This window comes from Bos indicus, chromosome 19 (assembly GCF_029378745.1).
Source record: "Bos indicus isolate NIAB-ARS_2022 breed Sahiwal x Tharparkar chromosome 19, NIAB-ARS_B.indTharparkar_mat_pri_1.0, whole genome shotgun sequence".
Lineage (NCBI taxonomy): Eukaryota > Metazoa > Chordata > Mammalia > Artiodactyla > Bovidae > Bos > Bos indicus.
This window is the reverse complement of record NC_091778.1, coordinates 45,693,312-45,715,857: the sequence shown is the minus strand read 5'-3', so window position 1 is coordinate 45,715,857 and position 22,546 is coordinate 45,693,312. Positions and strand designations below refer to the sequence as shown.

General features: G+C 47.8%; 1 protein-coding gene across 9 annotated transcripts in view; it reads right to left on the bottom strand.

Moving 5' to 3' along the window:
• The window catches only part of DBF4B (DBF4B-CDC7 kinase regulatory subunit), a 42,564-nt gene that overhangs the window by 8,852 nt on the left and 11,166 nt on the right, over positions 1-22,546 (bottom strand). For 5 of the 9 annotated variants that reach the window (XM_070773626.1, XM_070773625.1, XM_070773628.1 and 2 more), the window contains 9 exons: positions 20,948-22,438; positions 20,509-20,571; positions 10,320-10,474; positions 8,131-8,316; positions 7,134-7,184; positions 6,253-6,340; positions 5,065-5,138; positions 3,334-3,367; positions 1,878-1,923 (listed from right to left, as the gene is read on the bottom strand). In XM_070773626.1, the coding sequence (XP_070629727.1) occupies positions 1,878-1,923; positions 3,334-3,367; positions 5,065-5,138; positions 6,253-6,340; positions 7,134-7,184; positions 8,131-8,316; positions 10,320-10,474; positions 20,509-20,542 (668 nt within the window). In that variant the 5' untranslated portion in view covers positions 20,543-20,571; positions 20,948-22,438. The remainder of the gene's footprint in view (positions 1-1,877; positions 1,924-3,333; positions 3,368-5,064; positions 5,139-6,252; positions 6,341-7,133; positions 7,185-8,130; positions 8,317-10,319; positions 10,475-20,508; positions 20,572-20,947; positions 22,439-22,546) is intronic. The other 4 variants (XM_019981842.2, XM_019981843.2, XM_070773629.1 and 1 more) reach the window with 4 other exon arrangements.

Sequence of the window (22,546 nt, the reverse complement as noted above, 5' to 3'; positions counted from 1 at the left end):
GAGAACTCTAGCATGCCAGAATCTAAACGCAAGGATGTTAAGACCAGATCAGTGATCTTCCTGTTCCATGAAGAGGAATATTTTTGCTATGGGCTGGGCCTTTGTACTATCTGAGGGGTGGTGCTCTGAATGGAAAAGAGAGGCGCAGTGAAGGTTCTGGGCAGTCAGACATACACTGAGTCGTTTGCCTTAAGTAGCTCACATTCAGGAGACTCTCGGAGCCAGACGTGGTGATCTGTGGGTACTCGGCAGCCCCTGACCACACCATGTTGGGGTGCAGTGGACGGTGCTCCAGGGGAAAGCAGGCCCTGGGTACCAGGGGCATATTGAGACGCTGCAGCCTCAGGAGGAAATTAACCAATGAGTCTTCTTGGGGACTTATCTGGCAGTCCAGTGGCTAGGACTCCGAGCTTCCACCGCAGGGGGCCCTAGTTTGATTACTGGTTGGGGAACCAAGATCGCGTAGAGTGCACAGCACAGCCAAAATAAAATGTCTTCTTGGATCCTGAAGGAGAAGGAGGCACCCTTCACAGCCCTGGTACCCGCCTTTCGCCCTCCTCCGTGTTATTTTGTTTCTGCTGAGGAGGTTGAAAAGTTGAGGCTGGTGCAGCTATGTTGAGTTTTGAAGAGCGCCTGCTTTAGAACAGCACGCAAAGAAGGATCAAGAGAAGCCTCAGCTCCATGTGCAGAGACACTAAGGCCCTAGTGGCGTCTCGGCCACAGCGTTCCAGTCAGGACTATTTGTACCCGCTGGTTGTGAAAGGTGGACTGTGACGGACATGCCCCTCCCCCAACCCGCCTGGACGGGGAGATGAGAGGGCCTCCTTCCAGCCCTGGATTCCTCCTACTGGCTTTTGAGCCACCAGCGCCAACTCTGTCTGGTGTGCCGCTGTCATGTGAGGCATGGGCAGGCCTGCCAGGCTCCTGGGGCTGGGTCTCTTGGTGGCCAGCCCAAAGCTGAGGACACAGAGCATTCTGACCCAGGAGTCTCTTCCGGGGACATCTGGGCTTTAAAAAAACTTCTGGGGTTAATTCTGGATTTTCACAGACTTTTAATCTAGTACTTACCGAAGAGTCAGTGACAACCCAGGTAGCTAACAGCTCATCAGGTTATCATTGATGTGACTCTCCTGCTAGGTAAGAAAGGGCCCTCACGGGGACAGACAGGGCAGAGGGGAGAGGGCCCCAGGCTGGATGTGGACTCTAGCCTCAAACTGAGACTTACTAGCAAAGTGGCTGTGTTCGTGTCCCTTAATGTCTCTGACCTCAGTTTCCCCACTGGGAAGAGGATGGACTCTTCTCATGGCAGTTTTACCCATGGCTATGAGGAGATAACACATACCAGGAAAGGGTTTCACACAGCAAATGGAAAGGCTTGGTCAAGTGTTGATACAAGGTGATCTGACAAGGGAACCCCAATAGCACCACAGAGATCCTCACTTTAGCAAAGACTGTACCAGCACTAACACCAGCAATGATTTCGTATTGAGTGTCAGTGTACACATGGGGGAAATGGGGAGTCAAACAGCCTGGATGCAACATCACAGACTCAAAAACACAGAGCTTTGAAAGGAAGGAATTCAGGGACTTCCTTGGTGGTCCAGTGGCCAAGACTCTGAGCTCCCAGTGCAGGGAGTCCAGGTTCGATCCCTGGTCAGGGGACTGGATCCCACGTGCTGCAACTAAGACCTGGCACAGCCAAACAAATAAATATTTAAAAAAATAAGAAAAGAATTCACCTATAGGATTATTAACCTCTGACTCATGACCAAGAGGAGTGCCAGCTGGGATTGGCTCCTCTGATCTATGAGACCTCCCCATGGCAGCCTGGGGCCCCTGAGTACCTCTCCTCTATGTAGGTCTGGTGGTCCACTCACCTGCTCTCATCTTCGACTTTGAGGAACGGTGCCTTCAGTCTGGCCACTGGAAGGAAGAGTGTGCCTGTCAGCCATCTGTCTGCCCTGGTGCAGAGCCTAAGCTCTGCCCGCAGGAAATGCTCAGAGAGACGAGGCTCTGCCAAAGCCCAAGAGTCTCTCAGAGCCAGAGCCCTCGTGGCCCCAAGGAGTGCCTTTCCTTTGGCTGAGTGAGGCCCCTGCTGCCATCTCCTCCAGCCTCTACTACCCCAGGGTCCTAAATGTGCCCACCCTCAGCTTCCTGCATGTGGGTGCTGAAGGCTGTCAACCTTGAGGGTCAGGAACCTGGCTGGGTAAGAGAAACCCGGCCCTTGCTGGTTTCTGCTAAGAGCCTCAGCTCCTTCCCAGATCTTAATTCCTGGTGTCTCAGAATCCCAAGGGGCCCTGAGGATGGTTCTCAGACAGAATTCTCCACGAGGAGTCTGGGGTTTCAGAGAGGAGGAACAGCAAGGAGGAGAACTGAAGAGTGTTTCGAGGTCTTGGCAGAAGGACAGTTTAAAAAAAAAAAAAAGTGAAATCTGGTTCTTGAAAAAAATAGGGCAAACGGGTGCTGGGAAAACAGATTTGGAGTCAGTTAATCACGAGATTTGTCCCCTACTACCTGGCTATCTGCAGTTAACAGATTCTCTGAGGCATTATAAACCCCTTCTGCCCTTCCACGATGCCCAAAAGTCCTGTCAAAGGGGCAGTTGAGGCACTGAAAGGCTGGGCACAGCTAGCTGCCACAAATCCCCAAGAGGCTGGCGCTTCTCAGCTCCCAGTGCCCGAGCAGAAGCAGCCTTTCTTCCTTAATTACTTTTTTGGGGTGACTCCTCATCTTTCTAATTAACTGACACAGTGATTAAAATCAATTCTCCCACAGACTTCCTTGATTTGCAAGCGTAAGAGGTGCCAAATGACTTTCCTTATTAGTTCCCACTTGTGCACGAATAAATGCCACCGACAGAGCATCTTTGGGAGAAATATCCAGGGGGAGAAACTTTCCTGCTGTCCAAGAGGAGCCGGGAGCTGGGCCCGTCAATCTGCCTATTTGTCAATTTCAGGGAGTTTGGCATTTCTGAAAGTAGTAGGCAGCTGTCAAACTGCCCACCCCAAACTGCTCCTGAATCAGAAAGAAAAGGATGCTGAACTTCCATCGATGCCTGGGAACAGCCAGAGGCTGCAGGAGCCAGAGCAACCACAGGAGGTCTTCGCTCTACAGAGAAGGCCCGGCCCAGCAGCCCTGGACTTGCTCACAGACTCCCTCTCCCGCTGCCCTCCTCTCTGAAGCTCGGGCCCTGGCAACAGGACGAGGCTGTACACAACCTGGACTTGCTTCCTGCCGCAGAAAAGTGAGCAGATGCTGCCACAGAGGGAGTCGTGGGGGAGCGTTTAGGGAGGGAGGGATGGCAATTAAATGAGGAAGAGCTCCTGCACTGACCTTTCCGTGTTCTTGACTCTGCTGGACATGTTCCCTGAATGGAAAGGAAAAATAGGTTAAGGATGTGAGGGAGCTAGGGGGGTCGAGGAACTGGGCCCGGTGAGCCGAGCTGCTGCTCGTCTGCCCCACTTTAGCTTTCTGCCCACGGCTGGACCCTGAGCTGGAGCAGACCTGAGCACCATGCTCTTTGCATGGTGAGCTCTGAGCGTGAATCTCAAGGGCCCTGACTTTGTGCAAGGAATGCAGGGCAGAGCAAAGAGCAAGCAAGGGCTGGGGAGCAAACCCAACCACCGTGGGAATGGGGCCCGTGCCGCCCATGATGTTCCGGGTTCCCACCTAACACCCTGGATGTGGCACAGATGAAACTGCAACAGGTGACACACCTGGCGCCGAGGAGGGGCTCACTGGCAGCAGCCCATGTATTCTGGGCGCGGCTGGCATGCCAGGGCAGCCGACAGGATGAGGGTGAAGACAATGCCTTTTGGTTTTCAGTACCCTATCTTACACACCCTGACTGTGTTTGTCAAAACTGGCTTTCAGGCCAAGGTCAAACAAAGCTAATGTTACAAGCCAAATGAAACAAAATTTTTAAAAAATCAGCTAAAGAGTTGGGAGGGTATGGATAGAATGAGAGATCCAGTGGCTATGTAACTGTCTGGGCCTCTGGGCCCAAGGGGATTCCAGATTCTCTTCCAGGCCACGCCACCAGGGCCAACACAGCCCAAAGAAGCCTTCAACAGGCCCTCCCCCATCAGCAGACTGCACCCAAAACTTGCCCCAAAAGAGTCCCAAGTAGCTACAAAAGAGATTATTAAGCGAACAAAGCAAAGTAATAATACTACACATTTGCGTAAAAGGGGGGAATTTCGATGTATTTGCTTGTAGATACTTGGGAGCCCTGGAAGGACATTTGCACAACTGTTCACACTATTGACCTCAGGGAGGGAGCTTGGTGGTTGGGGAGCAGAACTTGGAGGGGAAAGAGACTTTCAGTATATTCGACCCCATGGACTGTAGCCAGCCGGGCTCCTCTGTCTATGGGATTTTCCAGGCAAGGATACTGCAGAGGGTTGCCATTTCCTCCTCCAGGGGGGATCATCCCAACCCAGGGATCAAATTCTGGTCTCTTGCATTGCAGGCTGATTCTTTAATGCTTGTGCCATCAGGGAAGGCCTGTACACATTACAGCAAAACCTTAAAGATGCCCAGACCAGAGGGGGTGGGGTGAGGGCCGGTGAGGCTGAGCGTTCCACCTGGTTCGGATGTGGTCCCTCTCCTGGGTGCCAGGCCCTGGACGGACTTGTAGGGCCTGATTCTTCCTTGAATTCAGGGCTGGGTGAAGACCCTGCAGCTTTAAATCAGCCTGGGCTCTCTTGAGGTAGTACACAGTTCTAACCCCAGAAAAAGAAGGAAAAGCCAAACAAGAATTTGGAATATGGCAGCTATTTCAAATGCCACCACCCCTCTGCCATCACCCATGCAATCTGCAGGCTTGTTTCCAGACCAAGAACTATCCCCAGAATGGCAGCCTGGCCAGCAGGCCATGAGGACTTACCTGCAGGCAGTCCTTGGCCCCACACAGGGCTGTGGGCACCAGAGCTGAGCTGAGAGGCTGTGTTCCTCCCACTTTTCCCAGCAAGGCCAGGAGGAGGTGACTGGGGCAGGTCATGGATTTCCCAATGCTGTCACAGACTTTCCCATTTCCCTTCGGTTTGGGAGGGGATGACTTACCTCTGGCTTCTTCAGCCCTTGTTTCTTCACACGTGGAGCATCAAGAGACAGTTGCTGCACCCGTATCAGCATTTCTGGGGAGGAAACAGAGGGCTGTGGCCAAAGGCTTCCTCTTCTTGTTTCCCCAGCACAGCCCTGTCCTGGGGCTGGGGGACTGAAGGTCCCACCTGGCCTGGCTCACTGGATCACACCAGCCTTGCCTGCCACCTTCTGGCTACGTGTCATCTCTGCACCTGCTGATAATAAAAGAGCTCAGGCTCCTCTATCCCTGGAAAAGTACCTGTGCTGGCTGCATGCTCCTTTGGAGCACTGAATACAAGTCTTGAACAGGAGGTGCCTGATGACCCATAAGGGCTTTAAGGTGCTACTGAAGAGCAGTTTTGTGGGGGAGATCAAGCCATGGCATTTACTCAGTTATATCCTTGGTGGGAGACCCAGCAGGAGCTATACATGCTGGAGCTTCTCTAATACACAGAAAAGCAGGAAATTATATCAAGTCAGAAATGGCTGGTTTTCCAGAGACGATGGAACCTCCCACCATCCCAGACCAGGACCTGCCCTGGCACAGCTCCCTGCCCCTCCGGCAGATCTCAGGCTGGATCTAGACCTGCCCCCTTTAATGGGTCAGAGAAAATGCCAGACTCAAAGTGGAGCTGGGTGGGAGGGCTGGCCACTGCCAGCAGATTCAAGACAGCTGCTCTCATGTAAATGTATTACAGCCTGCACACAGGGGGTTATAATGTGTGGCAAACCCTAGAGGAAAGAAAGAACAGGAAATGTAGTTGAGCCAAACTAGGAGGGAATGTGGGCCTGGTAAGACTATGGGTAATTTACTCAATCTATTCTCTGAGGCTCAACTTCATCTGTACAATGGGCAGAGACTGTGGTGAGGATTAAATGAGGTGTTTCCTAGTTCGGAGTAAATACCTGATAAGGGGTAATGGATATTAGGATTGGTTCTTATTCAATCCTGCTGAGGAAAGCTGGCCCCGGGGTTAAAGGAAGCAGCCCTTCCCAGCACCTGCGCTCTGCTACTGCTGCGGCTGCTCTCCACCTCTGTGGACCAACACAGTAAGTGACTGAATGCATCTGGCTTCAGCCAGTACGTGACGCGGACCCCTCTCACAGCCCAGGTTCCCAGGCAAAGCTGCCAACCCTCCCCTCTGCGGCCCTGGGCAGGAAGGGTACCGTCCACGTGGAGAATCTGCACCCCCCAGGAGCGGGCGTTGCTCAGGAGGCTGCTGCCGTGCCCACTGCCGCCTCCACTGCTGCTGCCCTGGAAAGACAAGCGGAGTGAGGCAGGAGGACGAGACCCCCGCCTGAGGCTCAACCACCTGGGGACAGGCTGGCCTGGCTTCTGGGAGCTCCAGGTCATCCATGTGCGGAGCTGTTGCGAGAAGGCGGGCAGGGGAGCAAGCACAGAGCCTGGAAAGTCGACTTCAAACCCTGGGAGGACCCTGTCCTTCGCAGAGGGCTGGCCACCTTGGGAGGCACGGATCTGGCTGATGGCTCTGCTCCGGCCACCTCGGAACCAGGAAGGGACATGTGTGTTCATGTGAGCGGCTTGTTGGGAGAGCTTCTGTGAGGAACGCTCTGAGCCCACAGGAGGGACACAATAAACACCACCCTCATCGTACAGGAAGCTAAGCTGGCCACACCACCCTCCTGCATCACAGACCACGGCCAGGGCACCCGCCTGATGGCACTTGAACCACTCCTCTGCAAGATCACATTAACTCTTCCTGCTGCCACTCAACTGTAATGGCCCTGGGTCCTCACAGAAGGGACAAACAGCTACGTGCGAAAGACACCCCACCGCATTTCTCCCAGGTTCTTAAGATCATGGAGTCAAAACCTGGCTCTTCCACCTCCAGCCTGGGTGACTCTGGACAGATGACTGAACTCCTCTGAGCCCCACTTCCTCGTCAGAAAGGAGGAAATCATGACAGTGCTACAAGTCTGGCCGGGCATGCCTTCTGTGTCAGTGCTTCAGAAGAACCTTCAGAGGCGGGGCTTATTCTCTCCCTGCGCCAGACACACCGGCCTCCAGCCCGGCCCCCTCGGCTCACCTGGTTTCTGATGGCCTTCTGCAGGAGCTCCTTCCCTCTGCTCAGAGGCACCTGGCGGAAGAAAGGAGCGATGGGGGAGCTGTGGAGACCACCTGCGCACAAACACACGTTTCCACAGGGGCTGGCCAGGATGTCTGGGAGTCATGTCCCTCGGAAAGCTGGGAGCAGGGACATCTGAGCAGCGGCAGAAGTGAAAGCTGGGAGAACCTTCCAGAGGTAAAGGCAAAGCCATCCTCAGGTTCGGGTCACTCACGGGGAGCTGCAGCCCCGGCGGCCTGAAGCCTGGGGAGGGGCATTTTGAATTCACCCAAGGTCAAGTGTTACAAAGGTCCCGAGACCTCTCTTCTTCTTCTTTGTTATTTTTTTAGACCTCTCTTTAAAAGCTCACACTCCCCAGCAGACAAGTGTCAGTCAATCCTAACAAGCCCTCTCTCGTTTATTCCCCTACTGTTTCTTTTTCTTATTTTTTACAAAAATGTTTATTTATTTTTGGCTGTGCTGGTGGTCTTCAGTGCTGCACGTGGACTTTTTCTAGTTGTGGTAAGCAGGGGCTACTCGAGCTGTGGTGTGTGGGCTTCTCTTGCTGCAGAGCGCAAGTTCAAGAGCAAACAGATTCAGTAGCTGAGGTGCACGGGCTTAGTTGCCCCATGGTATGTGGGATCTTCCTGGACCAGGGATCAACCCCATGGACCCTGCAGTGGCAGGTGGATTCTTAACCACTGAACAGTAGGGAAAGTCCTCCCCTACTGTTTCTGAATCTCAGACTCTGAAGTCCCAGGAAAAGTGAATATTTATCACAGAAGGGAGGGCATAGGGACGGCATGTCACTGAGGTGTGTGGATCCAGAGCTGTGATAAGATAGTTTCAGCCCCTGAATTCAAATGAGAGATTAAAATAAACCAGATGAAACTAAAACCAGAAACTGTTGAAGTGGGCTCACAAAGGCCTACTTCCTTTGTTTACTAGACACACACTTCCCGCCCCACGAGGTTCTTACTGGGTCCATGGCTTTCTGTGCGGGCCTAGCACGGCTGCCTTTTGGGTTGGCCACGGGCGGTGTGTCCACTGTGACCTCGCTGGGGCTGGGGCAGCCTCTGTGACTTGTCCTGCTGCTCTCGGCCTTCGCCTCCCTGCGGCTGGACACGATGTAACTTACTTCTTTGCTCAGAAAACCCTCAATTACCTGAAACCAGATCACAGAGGTGGCTGAAACCCAAAAGGCAGAAGTAGAATCATCAATATTGACAGGTTGAGGAAGGCAATCAGGTCAGCTCACAGAAGCTCCAGAATTAATGTCCTTAAACAGATCAGATGCAATCCTGTGCTGGGCCCCCGAGAAGACATCATCCCAAAATATAATAAGGTTTATGTACAGGACACAGGTTCTTGACTCCAGAACTGTAGTCCTCCCAGCAGAGCCTTGTGGGCTCTGAATATCTGACTGGTGAGGGTTTGCCGAAAGAGAGAGAGCACGCTGATGGGACTGGAGGATCAGGAGCTTGGCTAAGCCATGGTTTTGCTGTGAAGATATACTGGGCCATCCAGATGCTGCATCTGTCATCTTTACCACACTACCAAGAGGAGCCTGAAATAAAATTGGGTTCTGGATATTACTCAGCTGCGTAAGTGTCCGCTCATCTTACCTGCAAGCCCTTTAAGACACTGAGAGGGTCTGACTCATCCTAAGAAACCCAAAACAGTGCTGGAAACACAATGACACAACTCATGTCTGGGGGAAGAAGAAAAGATGGAAATAAGCAGTAGTGAGCTGGCAAATGCTTAATGCCAGACTCTTGGGGGGAAAGGGGAAAAAAAAAGCCCTGCTTTGTAGCGTTTGCTGGTTTCTGTGGGGTAAAATACTACTGGGGCTGATTTCAAGGTAGCCATATGACATCCCTGAATGTGGGAGTGGAAAGAGATGCTAATAACTGGTTCTCATGAGCCAGGACCAGCCAGCCCCAGCACCCTGTGAAAGGAAGGATGGATGATCTCTCTGCGGTGTGATGGGAGAAACCTGGCACGTAGGTTTAAAACAGAAGTTGCGGTCCCTCAAAAGCTAAACATGGATTACCGCCCGACCCAGCAACTCCTCTCCGAGGTATGCGTCCAACAGAATTGAAAACAGGGACTCGAACGGACACTTGTCCACCCACGTTCACAGCAGCATTATTCATAATAGCTAAAATGCAGAAACAAACCGAGTGTCCATTAACGTATGAATGGATAAGCAAAATGTGGTCTGTCCATATGGTGGAGCACTATTCAGTCATGAGAGAGAAAGGAAACTCTGATCTACTCTACAGCATGGGTGAGCCTTGAAAGCTTTATGTTAAAGTGTAACAAACCAGAAACAAAAGAACTAACACCAGTGATCCCACTGATCCCACTTATCTAGAACGGGCAAATTCAGAAACATAGCCTAGATGTGAGTGCTGGGGAGGTGGGGGAGGTGAAAGGGGAAGTTCTGGCTTAAAGGTTACAGAGCTTCTGTTTGGGGTGATCAAAGTTTGGGAAACAGAGAGTGATGGTTACACAACAGGGTGAATGTAATTAATGTCCATGAACTTAAAAATAATTAATTTCCAGGGACTTCTCTGGTAGTCCAGTGATTAAGAATCCACCTTCCAATGCAGGGGACATGGGTTCCATCTCTGGTTGGGGAACTAAGCCCATACGCTGCAGTTACTGAGCCTGTGTGCCACAATAAAGACCCATGGCAGCCAAATTAAAAAAAAAAAAAAAAAAATAAAACTTTTTTTAAATTAAGAAGAATGAACCTATAAACAATTACAAAGGCATATTTTATGTCATATAAATTTTATCACCATTTAAAAAAATCTTTAAAGTGATAGGTTGAAGGAGTATGTCTGTCTACCTTCTGTAAAATGGCAAAAAGATAAATGATTTCAGGGCCACACATTTCTCCTATCCCAACAAGTCCACTCCTTAGCAGTGCCACTCTGCTGTTCCAGTTCTCCAGAATTCTAGAATGAACAGAAATTACTTTTCTAATTAGGAAAAAAAAATTATCTTTACTTTTAAAAAATGGTTTACATTTAAGCTGCTTTGGAAAATGCAGTGATACCCCTGACAATACCTGGAAGTCACAGGCAGAACCCCTCTCCAGCTCCTGCCCTTGAATCCACGAAGGCACGTGGCACCACAGGGGAGAAGCAGGTTACCTACCCCACCCAGCTGCTGAATGGCCCCCGTCAAAAACTGGAGGTTCTTGCCGGCGGGCAGATCCAAGTAGAAGGATTTTCCAGAAAAGGGCTGCCTCCTGGCATCTGGTGAGCTCTTCTGGCATTTTCCCAGACAACTGGAAACTGCGAGCTGAGCTCCTAGAAGACAACAATAAAGGGGAAGACAGTGAAAAGCTTGAGGTAAGAGAGACCCCTAGGGGTCAAGGAGCCGTTGTGGCCGACAGCCCCTGTGTGGTGCCTGGCCAGGCCCTGGCCACCAAGGCAGACACGAGACTCCTGCTCCTGCCCTTGGGAAGCCCAGGTGCAGAGAAACCCAATCCGCATACATGGATGTTGGAATGTAAAATGGTGCAGCCACTTTAGACAACAGTGCCGCTGTTTCTTGAAAGGTCAAGGATAGAGTTAACATAAGACTCAGCAATCCGATTCCTAGGCATACTCCCAGGAGAAATGAAAACATACATCCAGATAAAGTTCACAGGAGCATTACTCATTGTAGCCCCAAAGTGGCAACAATTCAAATGTGAATAAAACAGTAAGCAAAATGTAGCACATTCATATGATGGAATACTATTTGGCAATAAAAACCAATGAACTATCAGGACTTCCCTGGTAGTCCAGTAATTAAGAGTCTGCCTGCCAATGCAAGGGACACCAGTTCAATCCCTGGTTGGGGAACTAAGATCCTACATGCCATAGGGATCCAGTGGCAGCCAAATTAATTAATTAAAAAAGTGAAAGTGAAAGTCACTCAGTTGTGTCCGACTCTTTGCAACCCCAGTTGTCCAGGCCAGAATACTGGAGTGGGTAGCCTATCCCTTCTCCAGTGGATCTTCCCAACCCAAGAATCGAACCAGGGTCTCCTGCATTGCAGGCAGATTCTTTACCAACTGAGCTATCAGGGAAGCCCTGATAGCTGCACTCAATATGCCAGTAAATTCAGAAAACTCAGCAGTGGCCACAGGACTGGAAAAGGTCAGTTTTCATCCCAAAGAAAGGCAATGCCAAAGAATGTTCAAACTATCGCACAATTGCACTCATCTCACACACTAACAAAGTAATGCTCAAAATTCTCCAAGCCAGGCTTCAACAGTATGTGAACTGAGAACTTCCAGATGTTCAAGCTGGATTTAGAAAAGGCAGAAGAATCAGAGATTAAATTGCCAACATCCATTGGATCATAGAAAAAGCAAGAGAATTCCAGAAAAACATCTACTTCTCCTTCACTGGCTGTGTGGATCACAACAAACTGTGGAAAATCCTTAAAGAGATGGGAATATCAGACCACTTGACCTGCCTCCTGAGAAATCTGTATGCAGGTCAAGAAGCAACAGTTAAGACCAGACATGTAACAATGGACTGGTTCCAAATTGGGAAAGGAGTAAGTCAAGACTGTATATTGTCACCCTGCTTACTTAACTTATATGCAGAGTACATCATGAGAAATGCTGGGCTGGATGAAGCACAAGCTGGAATCAAGATGGCAGGGAGAAATATCAATAACCTCAGGTATGCAGATGACACCACCCTTATGGCAGAAAACGAAGAAGAACTAGAGAGACTCTTGATGAGAGTGAAAGAGGAGAATGAAAAAGCTGGCTTAAAACTCAACATTCAAAAAACTAAGGTCATAGAATCTGGTCCCATCACTTCTCGGCAAATAGATGGGGAAACAATGGAAATAGTCAGACTTTATTTTCTTGGGCTCCAAAATCACTGCAGATGGTGATTGCAGCCATGAAATTAAATGCTTGCTCCTTGGAAGAAAAGCTATGACTAACCTGGACAGCATATTAAAAAGCAGAGACATTACTTTGCTGACAAGGATTTGTCTAGTCAAAGCTATGGTTTTTCCAGGGGTCATGTATGGATGTGAGAGTTGGACCATAAAGAAAGCTGAGTGCTGAAGAACTGATGCTTTTGAACTGGGGTGTTGGAGAAGACTCTTGAGAGTCCCTTGGACTGCAAGGAGATCAAACCAGTCAATCCTGAAAGAAATCAGTCCTGAATATTCATTGGAAAGACTTGTGCTGAAGTTGAAGCTCCAATACTTTGGCCACCTGATACGAAGAACTGACTCATTGGAAAAGACCCTGTTGCTGGGAAAGATTGAATGCAAGAGGAGAAGGGGACAACAGAGGATTAGATGGTTGGACGGCATCACCGACTTGATGGACATGAGTTTGAGCAAGCTCCAGGAGTGGGTGATGGACAGGGAAGCCTGGCGTGCTGCAGTCCAGCTGCTAAGTCGCTTCAGTCATGTCCGACTCTGTGCGACCCCATAGATGACAGCCCACCAGGCTCCCCGTCCCTGGGATTCTCTAGGCAAGAACACTGGAGTGGGTTGCCATTTCCTTCTCCAATGAAGTCAGAGGTGGACCCAAAGGAGAGAGTAAACAAACATATGAGCCTGACAAAACTAAGAGGACAGACACTAACTGCACTGGCTTCTCGTGTTGTGGAGCATGGGCTCTAGGGCACGTGGACTTCAACAGTTGCGGCACATGGGCTCAATGGTTGCAGTTCCCGGGCTCCAGAGCACAGGCTCAATAGTTGTGCAGCACGGACTTAGTTGCTCTGAGGCGTGTGAGATCTTCCCAGATCAGGGATCGAACTTGTGTCTCCTGCATTGGCAGGTGGATTCTTTACCACTGAGCCACCAGGGAAGCCCCTGGACCTGATATTTTAAAAAGTTTTCTACAAAACTTTGATTCTATAAATTCCTGCAACTCTCCTATCTACCATCCAGTCAGGCTTTTAATTGGACCTCCTCAGTTAAACCCTGCTTGCCCTGATGAGATACTATTTTTCTTTTTCTGAGTTACAAATTACTTATTATCTGTCCTTGTAGTATTTTCAGCTTCATATTCTTGTTTACTCACTCCATTAGACCAAAAACTACTTGGGGAAGAGATTTTTTTTTTTTTAATTTGGCTGCATTGGGTCTTAGTTTCGTCAGGTGGGATCTTTAGCTGTGGCATGTGGGATCTAGTTCCCTGACCACTGATTGAACCCAGGCCCCCTGCATTGGGAGCTTGGAGTATTAGCCACGGCACCACCAAGGAAGTCCCTGGGAAGAGATGTTTGACTTACATGTGATCAGATCAGATCAGAGCAGTCACTCAGTCGTGTCTGACTCTTTGCGACCCCATGAACTGCAGCATGCCAGGCCTCCCTGTCCATCACCAACTCCCGGAGTTCACTCAGACTCACGTCCATCAAGTCAGTGATGCCATCCAGCCATCTCATCCTCTGTCATCCCCTTCTCCTCCTGCCCCCAATTCCTCCCAGCATCAGAGTCTTTTCCAATGAGTCAACTCTTCGCATGAGGTGGCCAAAGTACGGGAGTTTCAGCTTTAGCATCATTCCTTCCAAAGAAATCCCAGGGCTGATCTCCTTCAGAATGGACTGGTTGGATCTCCTTGCAGTCCAAGGGACTCTCAAGAGTCTTCTCCAACACCACAGTTCAAAAGCATCAATTCTTCGGTGCTCAGCTTTCTTCACAGTCCAACTCTCACATCCATACATGACCACAGGAAAAACCATAGCCTTGACTAGACGAACCTTTGTTGGTAAAGTAATGTCTCTGCTTTTGATTATGCTATCTAGGTTGGTCACAACTTTCCTTCCAAGGAGTAAGCATCTTTTAATTTCATGGCTGCAGTCCCATCTGTACATTCCCATAATGCTTAAACTAGATCCTGCTTTCCCATCCTCAGCTAGCATCTGACCTTCAAGCATTCACCCTCTGGTCCTGTAAACCTCCCTTTTCCTGAAAGTCCTAGGTATTTAGAGACTGAAAACTGGAAAGTCAGCTTGGCATTTAACAGAAAAGGCCTTTGTTCTGAGTCCTGCTTCCATCTCTTACTAGCTGTGTAACCCTAAATCTTACTTAGGATGTAATCTTAAGTAAGTAATCTTACAGTAATCTTACTTAGGATGTCTCAGTCTCTATTTCCTCACTTCTGAAATAGTGGTAATAATAAACACCCACTCTCATGGGCAGTCCATATGGGTTACGTAAAATATCATAAATGGTGTCAGGTAATGGTATTTTAAGAGTTATTCAAATACTTAATAAGCACTCAGGATGGAGACTGGACAGAAACATCTGATCCAGCCATACCAGGAATACCAGCTGGATGTCAGGCCAGGGCATTATTCTAACTGTAGCCATTCTGGGTCCCTCCCTAAGGCCATCTTCTCCAGAAGGTGAGCCATGTGGGGTCATAGCTCCCCAACCAGGGACTGAACCGGCAACCCCTGCACTGGGAGGTGAAGTCTAAACCCCTGAACTGCCAGGGAAGGTCCTCTTTTTCCTTTTATTGAGCAGTCTAACTGACATACAACATTATATTAGTTCCAGGGGATACAACATAATGATTCAATATTTGTATAGAAGGCATTCTCAGAGTAAGCCCTTTTGACATTCACACAGGCCTACAACTTTCTCCACAGGACCTAATCCTAGGGAAATCTCTGAGGAAAGAAGGAATTAGATGAGATGAATGGCAGAGTCAGACACGGGCGTGCGGGTGAGGGCAGTGCTGCGCTGGGTGAACAGCAAGCCTAAAGCGGAAGAGCGCCAGGACTCGCAGGAGGGTGAGACCAGAGAAGGGCTTCTAGTTGTGCTCAGTGGGCCCCTGCCGCCTGTAGCCAGTGCCAGCACTGACCAGAGACAGTAGGCTAACATCAAGGCAGTGTGAGTGTATGTGAGTATGAGTGTGTGAGTGTGAAGCAGTTAACAAAAGGTCAGGGTCAAGGGGAGTTGTGAAGTCAAGGAGGTCAGTGAGCTGGCTGGCACAAATGAGCTTCCCTCCCTCCTCACTATTCATTTGGTGAATCAGGAAATTACAACTTAAGGAAAACAGCAGCTCTTGCAAATGAGCAGTACAAGGCAACACGTGTATTAGAGGCGGGTGGTGACTGAGCCCACACTGGAACCAGGGGCTTCCCACCTTAGGGTGGTTTTCCTCTTCTAACCAAACCCCAATCCCTGAACTCAAAGGAGGAGCATAACACAGAACCTAAGCTTTTGCATCTTCCTTCCAGGCGCACATTATCAGTTAGAGTGGCTAGCAATCTCAAGGGAACATTAGCTTCTAAGAAAATATGAGGCAACCAAAGAAGGCAAGTACTATAAAAGAAGCTTTCTCTGGCATAGGTGCCCTTCTGTCATAAGTAATGGACCAGACAGAAAGGAGAATTTTAAAGCATAATAAATATCTCAAGAAGGCAAGGAGCTTACTAGAAACATAAAAGAAGAACAGCAGGTAAATAAAATAATTAATTGAAGATAAGGGATATAAAAAAATACAATAGTTAAAAAACACTTCAAATAGTAAAAAAAAAAAAAAAAAATCATTTAAAAATGAGCAACAGATAGACATTTCTCCAAAGGTATACAAATGACCAATACGCACATGAAAAGATACACAAGGTCATTAGCCTTGTTGCTGCTGCAGTCACCTCAGTCATGTCCGACTCTGTGTGATGCCATAGACGGCAGCCCACCAGGATCCCCCGTCCCTGGGATTCTCCAGGCAATAACACTGGAGTGGGTTGCCATTTCCTTCGCCAATGCGTGAAAGTGAAAAGTGAAAGTGAAGTCGTTCAGTCGTGTCCGACTCTTAGCGACCCCATGGACTACAGCCTACCAGGCTCCTCCGTCCATGGGATTTTCCAGGCAAGAGTACTGGAGTGGGGTGCCATTGCCTTCTCCGATTAGCCTTGTTGCTGCTGCTGCTGCTGCTAAGTCACTTCAGTCATGTCCGACTCTGTGCGACCCCAGAGACAGCAGCCCACCAGGCTCCCCCATCCCTGGGATTCTCCAGGCTACAACACTGGAGTGGGTTGCCATTTCCTTCTCCAATGCATGAAAGTGAAAAGTGAAAGTGAAGTCGCTCAGTCGTGTCCAACTCCTAGCGACCCCATGGACTGCAGCCTACCAGGCTCCTCCGTCCATGGGATTTTCCAGGCAAGAGTACTGGAGTGGGGTGCCATTGCTTTCTCCGGATTAGCCTTGTTAGGAAAATGTAAATTGAAAACACAAAGGGATACCACTTCAAACCCACTGTCTGTGTGCTGAGTTCCTCAGTCGTGTCCATCTCTTTGCGACCCCATGGACTTTAGCCTGCCAGGTTTCTCTGTCCATGGGGATTCTCCAGGCAAGAATACTGGAGTGGGTTGCCACGCCCTCCTCCAGGGGATCTTCCCAACCCAGGGATCACACCCAGGTCTCCTGCATTGCAGGCAGATTCTTTACCGTCTGAGCCACGAGGGAAGCCCAATAAGAGAATTGCTTAGCAGGCCCCAGGGAGATATGAACTCCTGACACCTGGTTTATAAGACCAGCGCTCTAAACCCTGAGCTATAGGGTCTCATGCCAAATGCACTAGGATGGCTTTAACAAAAAAGACAGGTAATAACAAGTGTTGGTGAGGACCTGCAGAACTGGAATCCTCATACTTTGTTGGTGGGAATGTAAATGGTGTAGCCAACAGGGAAAGTCTGCCAGTTCCTCACAAAGTTAAACAGAGACTTACCATCAGTTCAGTTCAGTTGATCAGTTGTGTCCGACTCTCCTCAACCCCATGAATCACAGCACGCCAGGCCTCCCTGTCCATCACCAACTCCCAGAGTTCATTCAAACTCATGTCCATCGAGTCGGTGATGCCATCCAGCCATCTCATCCTCTGTCGTCCCCTTCTCCTCCTGCCCAAAATCCCTCCCAGCATCAGGGTCTTTTCCAATGAGTCAACTCTTTGCATGAGGTGGCCAAAGTATTGGAGTTTCAGCTTTAGCATCAGTCCTTCCAATGAACACCCAGGACTGCTCTCCTTCAGAATGGACTGGTTGGATCTCCTTGCAGTCCAAGGGACTCTCAAGAGTCTTCTCCAACACCACAGTTCAAAAGCATCAATTCTTCGGCACTCAGCTTTCTTCACAGTCCAACTCTCACATCCATACATGACCACTGGAAAAACCATAGCCTTGACTAGATGGACCTTTGTTGGCAAAGTAATATCTCTGCTTTTTAATATGCTATCTAGGTTGGTCATAACTTTCCTTCCAAGGAGAAAGCGTCTTTTAATTTCATGGCTGCAATCACCATCAGCAGTGATTTTGGAGCCCCCCAAAATAAAGTCTGATGCTGTTTCCACTGTTTCCCCATCCGACTTACCATAGGACCCAGCAATTATACTTCTAGGTATACATTCAAAGAAAAAAATGATAACCTGGAAACAAATGTTTATAACAGTATTATACATAATAGCCAGGAAACAGAAAACTCATGTCCATCAACTAATGAATGGATAAAATGTGGTAATCCACACAAAGGAAATAAAGAACATGAGCCTCCAGATTGAAAGTTTCCACCAAGTGCTAGCTCCATGAATGAAAAAAGTCCCATGGCACACTATTCATGAAATTTCAGGATGCTGAAGAGAAAGAGAGGATTTTGGCTTCATTTCAGGTAATATTGGAGAGGTTACCTAAAAGCCCTCCTTAACGCAAATGTCTAAAAATACCAGCTGAAATAGAAATACCAATCCTATCTAACTGCTAAGTCCACAAAATCAGTAAGAAGACAACAGAAGTGCCCCACATGATGAGAAAGTTGAAAACCACAGTGGTGAAAGCGAATGCTGACTGCCCTGAGGGAGGGAGTCTATGAACTTAAAAGCAAAGAGCTTGAGACTAAAGAGCCACATGAGCCGTGGAGATGAGGTCTTGTGCAAGCCTAAAGTGGGGAGCGAGGATTGGGAACTCCTGCATGAATCTAGGAGAAAAGGGAAGCCAGAAAATAATCCATCCACTAGAAAAGATAAAAAAGGAATACTGCCTATCTTAGCCTGGGCTCCACATGAAAGGAAAATCTTCACTGAGAATCCAAAGTACAAGCCTCTCAAGAGACTGGAGTTCAAATTCATTCTAGTCGTGTGGATTAAGAACTCACTACCCCCATCACCCAATGGAGATTAACATTAAAAAGTAATCCCAGCTAGGGTTTCCCTGGTGGCTCAGTGGTAAAGAATCCACCTGCCAATGCGGGAGACAGGGGTTGGACCCCTGATCCAGGAAGATCCCACATGCCTTGGAGCAGCTGAGCCTGAGACACAATTACTGAGCCTGTGCTCTAGAGGCCGCCTGCCCTAGAGACCGTGCTCTGCAACAGGAGAGGCCATTGCAATGAGAAGCCAGTGCATGGCAACTAGAGGGACCCTCCTGGACGAAAGTAGAAAAAGCCTGAGTAGAAAAGAAGACCCAGTGCAGTCAAAAATAAATAAATAAGAATTAAAAAAAAAAAAACAGAGTAATATGCACAATCATTTGCAGATGAATGGTTGATGTTCAGTTGCTAAGTCGTGTCTGACTCTGCAGCCCCATGAACTGCAGCATGCCCGGCTCCTCTGTCCTCCACTATCTCATGGACTTTACTCAAATTTATGTCCATTGAGTCAGTGATGCTATCTAACTGTCTCATCCTCTGCTACCCCCTTTTCCTTTTGCCTTCAATCTTTCCCAGCATCAGGGTCTTTTCCAATGAGTCAGCTCTTTGCATCAAGTAGCCAAAATATTGGAGCTTCAGCTTCAGTATCAGTCCTTCCAATGAATATTCAGGATTAATTTCCTTTAGGATTGCCTGGTTTGATCTCCTTGCAGTCCAAGAGATTATCAAGAGTCTTCTCCAGCACCACAGTTTGAAGGCATCATTTCTTTGGTGTTCAGCCTTTTTTACAGTCCAATGCACAAATCTTTATATGACTACTGGAAAAACCATAGCTTTGACTATGTAGACCTTTGTCAGCAAAGTAATGTCTCTGTTTTTTAATATGCTGTCTAGGTTTGTCATAGCTTTTCTTCCCAGGAGCAAGCATCTTTTAATTTCATGGCTGTAGTCACTGTCCATAGTGATTTTGGAGCCCAAGAAAATAAAATTTGTCATTGTTTCCACTTTTTCTCCTTCTATTTGGCATGAAGTAAGGGATCAGATGCCATGATCTTAGTATTTTGAATGCTGAGTTGTAAGCCATCTTCTTCACTCTCCTCTTTCACCATCATCAAGAGATTCTTTAGTTCCTCTTCATTTTCTGCCATTAGAGTGTTAGCATTTGCATATCTGAGGTTGATATTTCTCCTGGCAATCTTGATTCCAGCTTGTGATTCATCCAGTCTGGCATTTTGCACGATGTTCTCTGTATATACAGCCTTGTCATATTCCTTTCCCAATTTGGAACCAGTCAGTTGTTCCATGTCTGGTTCTAACTGCTGCTTCTTTACCTGCATGTTTTCAATTCTTGTATCTTTATTTTTATGAAAACTAAAACCCTCTAAAATTAACACAGTTATGTTATTGTGAATTTTAAGAACAAATACAAAGAGAATAATCTAAAATCTTCTACAGGGAAAAGCAGGTTATACATTAAGGAACAAGAATCAGATTGACATCAATTCTCAACAGCATCAACTTTTTAGCAAGAAGAGACCACTGTCACTTTTCAATGTGTTGAAGGGAAAAAAACTGACTCAAAAACTTTAATATAAGGGTGAAATAAAGATGTTCTTAGGCATACAAGCCTCAAAAAGTTTATCACATAAAGCCCCCTTTTGAAAATATGCTCAGACGAAGTTCATCAGCCAAAAGAGAACTAGAGCTAGAAGAAAGCAACACCATATGGGAAGAGAGAGTAAATAATTTAGTGAAATGTATCACCGTTTAAAAGGCAACAACGAAATGGCATATCTGTAAAAATCCAGAACTCAAACTAGATGATACTAAGAGGGCAAAGGGGAGCACTGAGGGAAGTGACTAGTGCTAAAATACTTATCTAATTGGGTGGGGCTCTTTAAGTTTATCAATAAATTTAAGAATTTTATGGTAAAAGTAACCATGAATATAGGTTTAATAAGTTACTCCATCCTGACTCTCCATCTGCTCATAATATCAGAGAGAAAACTCTTGTTTGACCTTTATCATGAATTCCTTAATGATCCATGACATCCCTCAACACAAACAACCCCCTCCCAACACACACACACACACACACACACACAGTAACTAGAAAACCCCAAGAGATAACATTTCTCGGCCTTTTCTTCCCAAGAGACTCTGGGGCAGGAGTACCAACTGTGACCTCGAAACCCTCATTAACTGCCCTGTTACCTACCTGGGTCCGGAGCCCGTAGCTTACTCTCATCCATTGAATTCTCCAGTTGAAGGCGATCGTTGCCTGAAAAAAGCCAAAACATCAGGTGAACCACCTCCACTAATCTTCGACCCTCCATCATCCCCTCCTCCAACCTCCCAAGTCCTGCACAATTTCCATCGAGGCTCCCGGGAACTCCAAGACTCAACTCCACCCCAACCCACATCCCCTCTCCCGCGCCTCCTTCCAGACTCTTGTTCCCCCACGCTCCCTCTGCCCCTTTAGACCTCTGTCTCCTCAATTCCTATGACCCCTCCCCGGTCCCTCTACCCTCCCAGCTCCCGTAACCTATCTGCTTCCCAATTCCTATGCCCACTTCCCAACCCCGAAACCCTCTTTAACGCCTTTGACTCTTTCCACCTTCCTTCTTATCCCTCCTTCCCCTTTTCGGCATCCGTACCCTTTCCCGGATCCCTCCTCCAATTCTCTGCTCTTTCCCGGTCTCCGTACTCCTTCAAGGCCGCCGTATCCCAATCGTGGGCTCCATGGGCTCTTTCAAGCTCCCGTGCACCGACTGCTCCTCCGCAACTACGGCGTATTCTCCAGGCGCCCTCGGCCGCGGGTTCGGTTTAAATTTCCTGTTGGCCCCGCCCCTAAAATTACGTAAGAGCTGTGAGACTGCCATACGGAGGCCCTCGGAGGACAATATTAGCTAGGCCGCCCTCTCTATTCCCCTTTATTTTTCACTCTGCTCTTTCTGTCTCTTCATCTGTCCACTTTTCATAGGCTTGAGATCTTTTGAGGTTTAATAGCCAGAGAGCTGGGGACTAGCAGTAGCGTTTTAGTGATTCTTCACATTGAGCTAGTTTGAAATTCCTAGGGGTTCAATAATGAATAACAAACCTAACGCTTATAGATAGAGCGTTTACAGTTTACATAAAGATTTCACATACATAGAATTTCATCTTCACATCTTTGTCTCCCTTCATTTTCTACTTATCCACCCATCCAAAAAAAAAAAAAAAAAAATCTCAAAAGTGGTGTCTCCATTCCTCACTTCCATGTTTTCTTCCATTCACCTGATTAGAGCTTGATTCTCACCTCTCCATCAAAACCGTACTTACCCAGCCAACTGTGACTTCCATTTTCCCCTAGCTGACTTTTAGAACATTGAAACAGACTACTTCCTCCTTCTTGAAACACTTTCTTCCTTTTGCTTCCATTTCTACCCATTTTCACCTTACCTCAATGGGCTCCTTCTCCATCTCTTTTGCTGGATCCATTGCCAGTTCCACTTATAAATGTTGGTGTGCACCAAGGCTTTAGCTTTTAGCCCTCTTCTCTTCCCTATTAACACTTTCTCCCAAGGAGATCTCTTCCAACTCCATAACTTTAAAATTCAGCTCTGTGTTAACGCCTGAGTTCTGACTTCTCCCCAGATCTCCAGACATATGGTCAAGTATCTACTGGACATTTCCATTTAGGTGAAGACTCAGGCTTAACAAGTTCAACATTTGTTCCACTGCCCCCTGCCAAAAAAAAAACCCTCCTCACCTATCCTTATCCTATCTCATTATCCACTCAGTTCAAACCTATGTTATATTTTTAAAAAATTAAAAAATAAAAACTTTAAGTTATCTTTCAGAACTTTCCCTTATCCCCACCCTGCTCCCAAAACAAATTCTACCAATTCCAAAGTACCTCTTGAATCAGACCCAGCCACCAATTTCTTGCCCAAAGTACTGCAGTTAATTCCTAACATATTTCTACACTTAAATAGCTTTCTGCCTCTTCCCAATATAATCCGTTTTCCATGAGCAACCAGCATTATTCATTAAACCCATGGTAGAAGTGTATATACCACAAACACCTTGTATCCCTTCCAGTGGGGCTTCTCCCTGCAGATTTGAGTTCCTGGGGAACACAAACTTGGCCATGTGACTTGCTTTGGCTGATGGAAAAAAAAGAAAAGAAGTGACACATCACTTCCAAGAATAAGTTTAAAAGCCAGGCTGGTTTATCAAGTTCTCTTTTCCCTTATCTAGCAATGTCCAGCCAG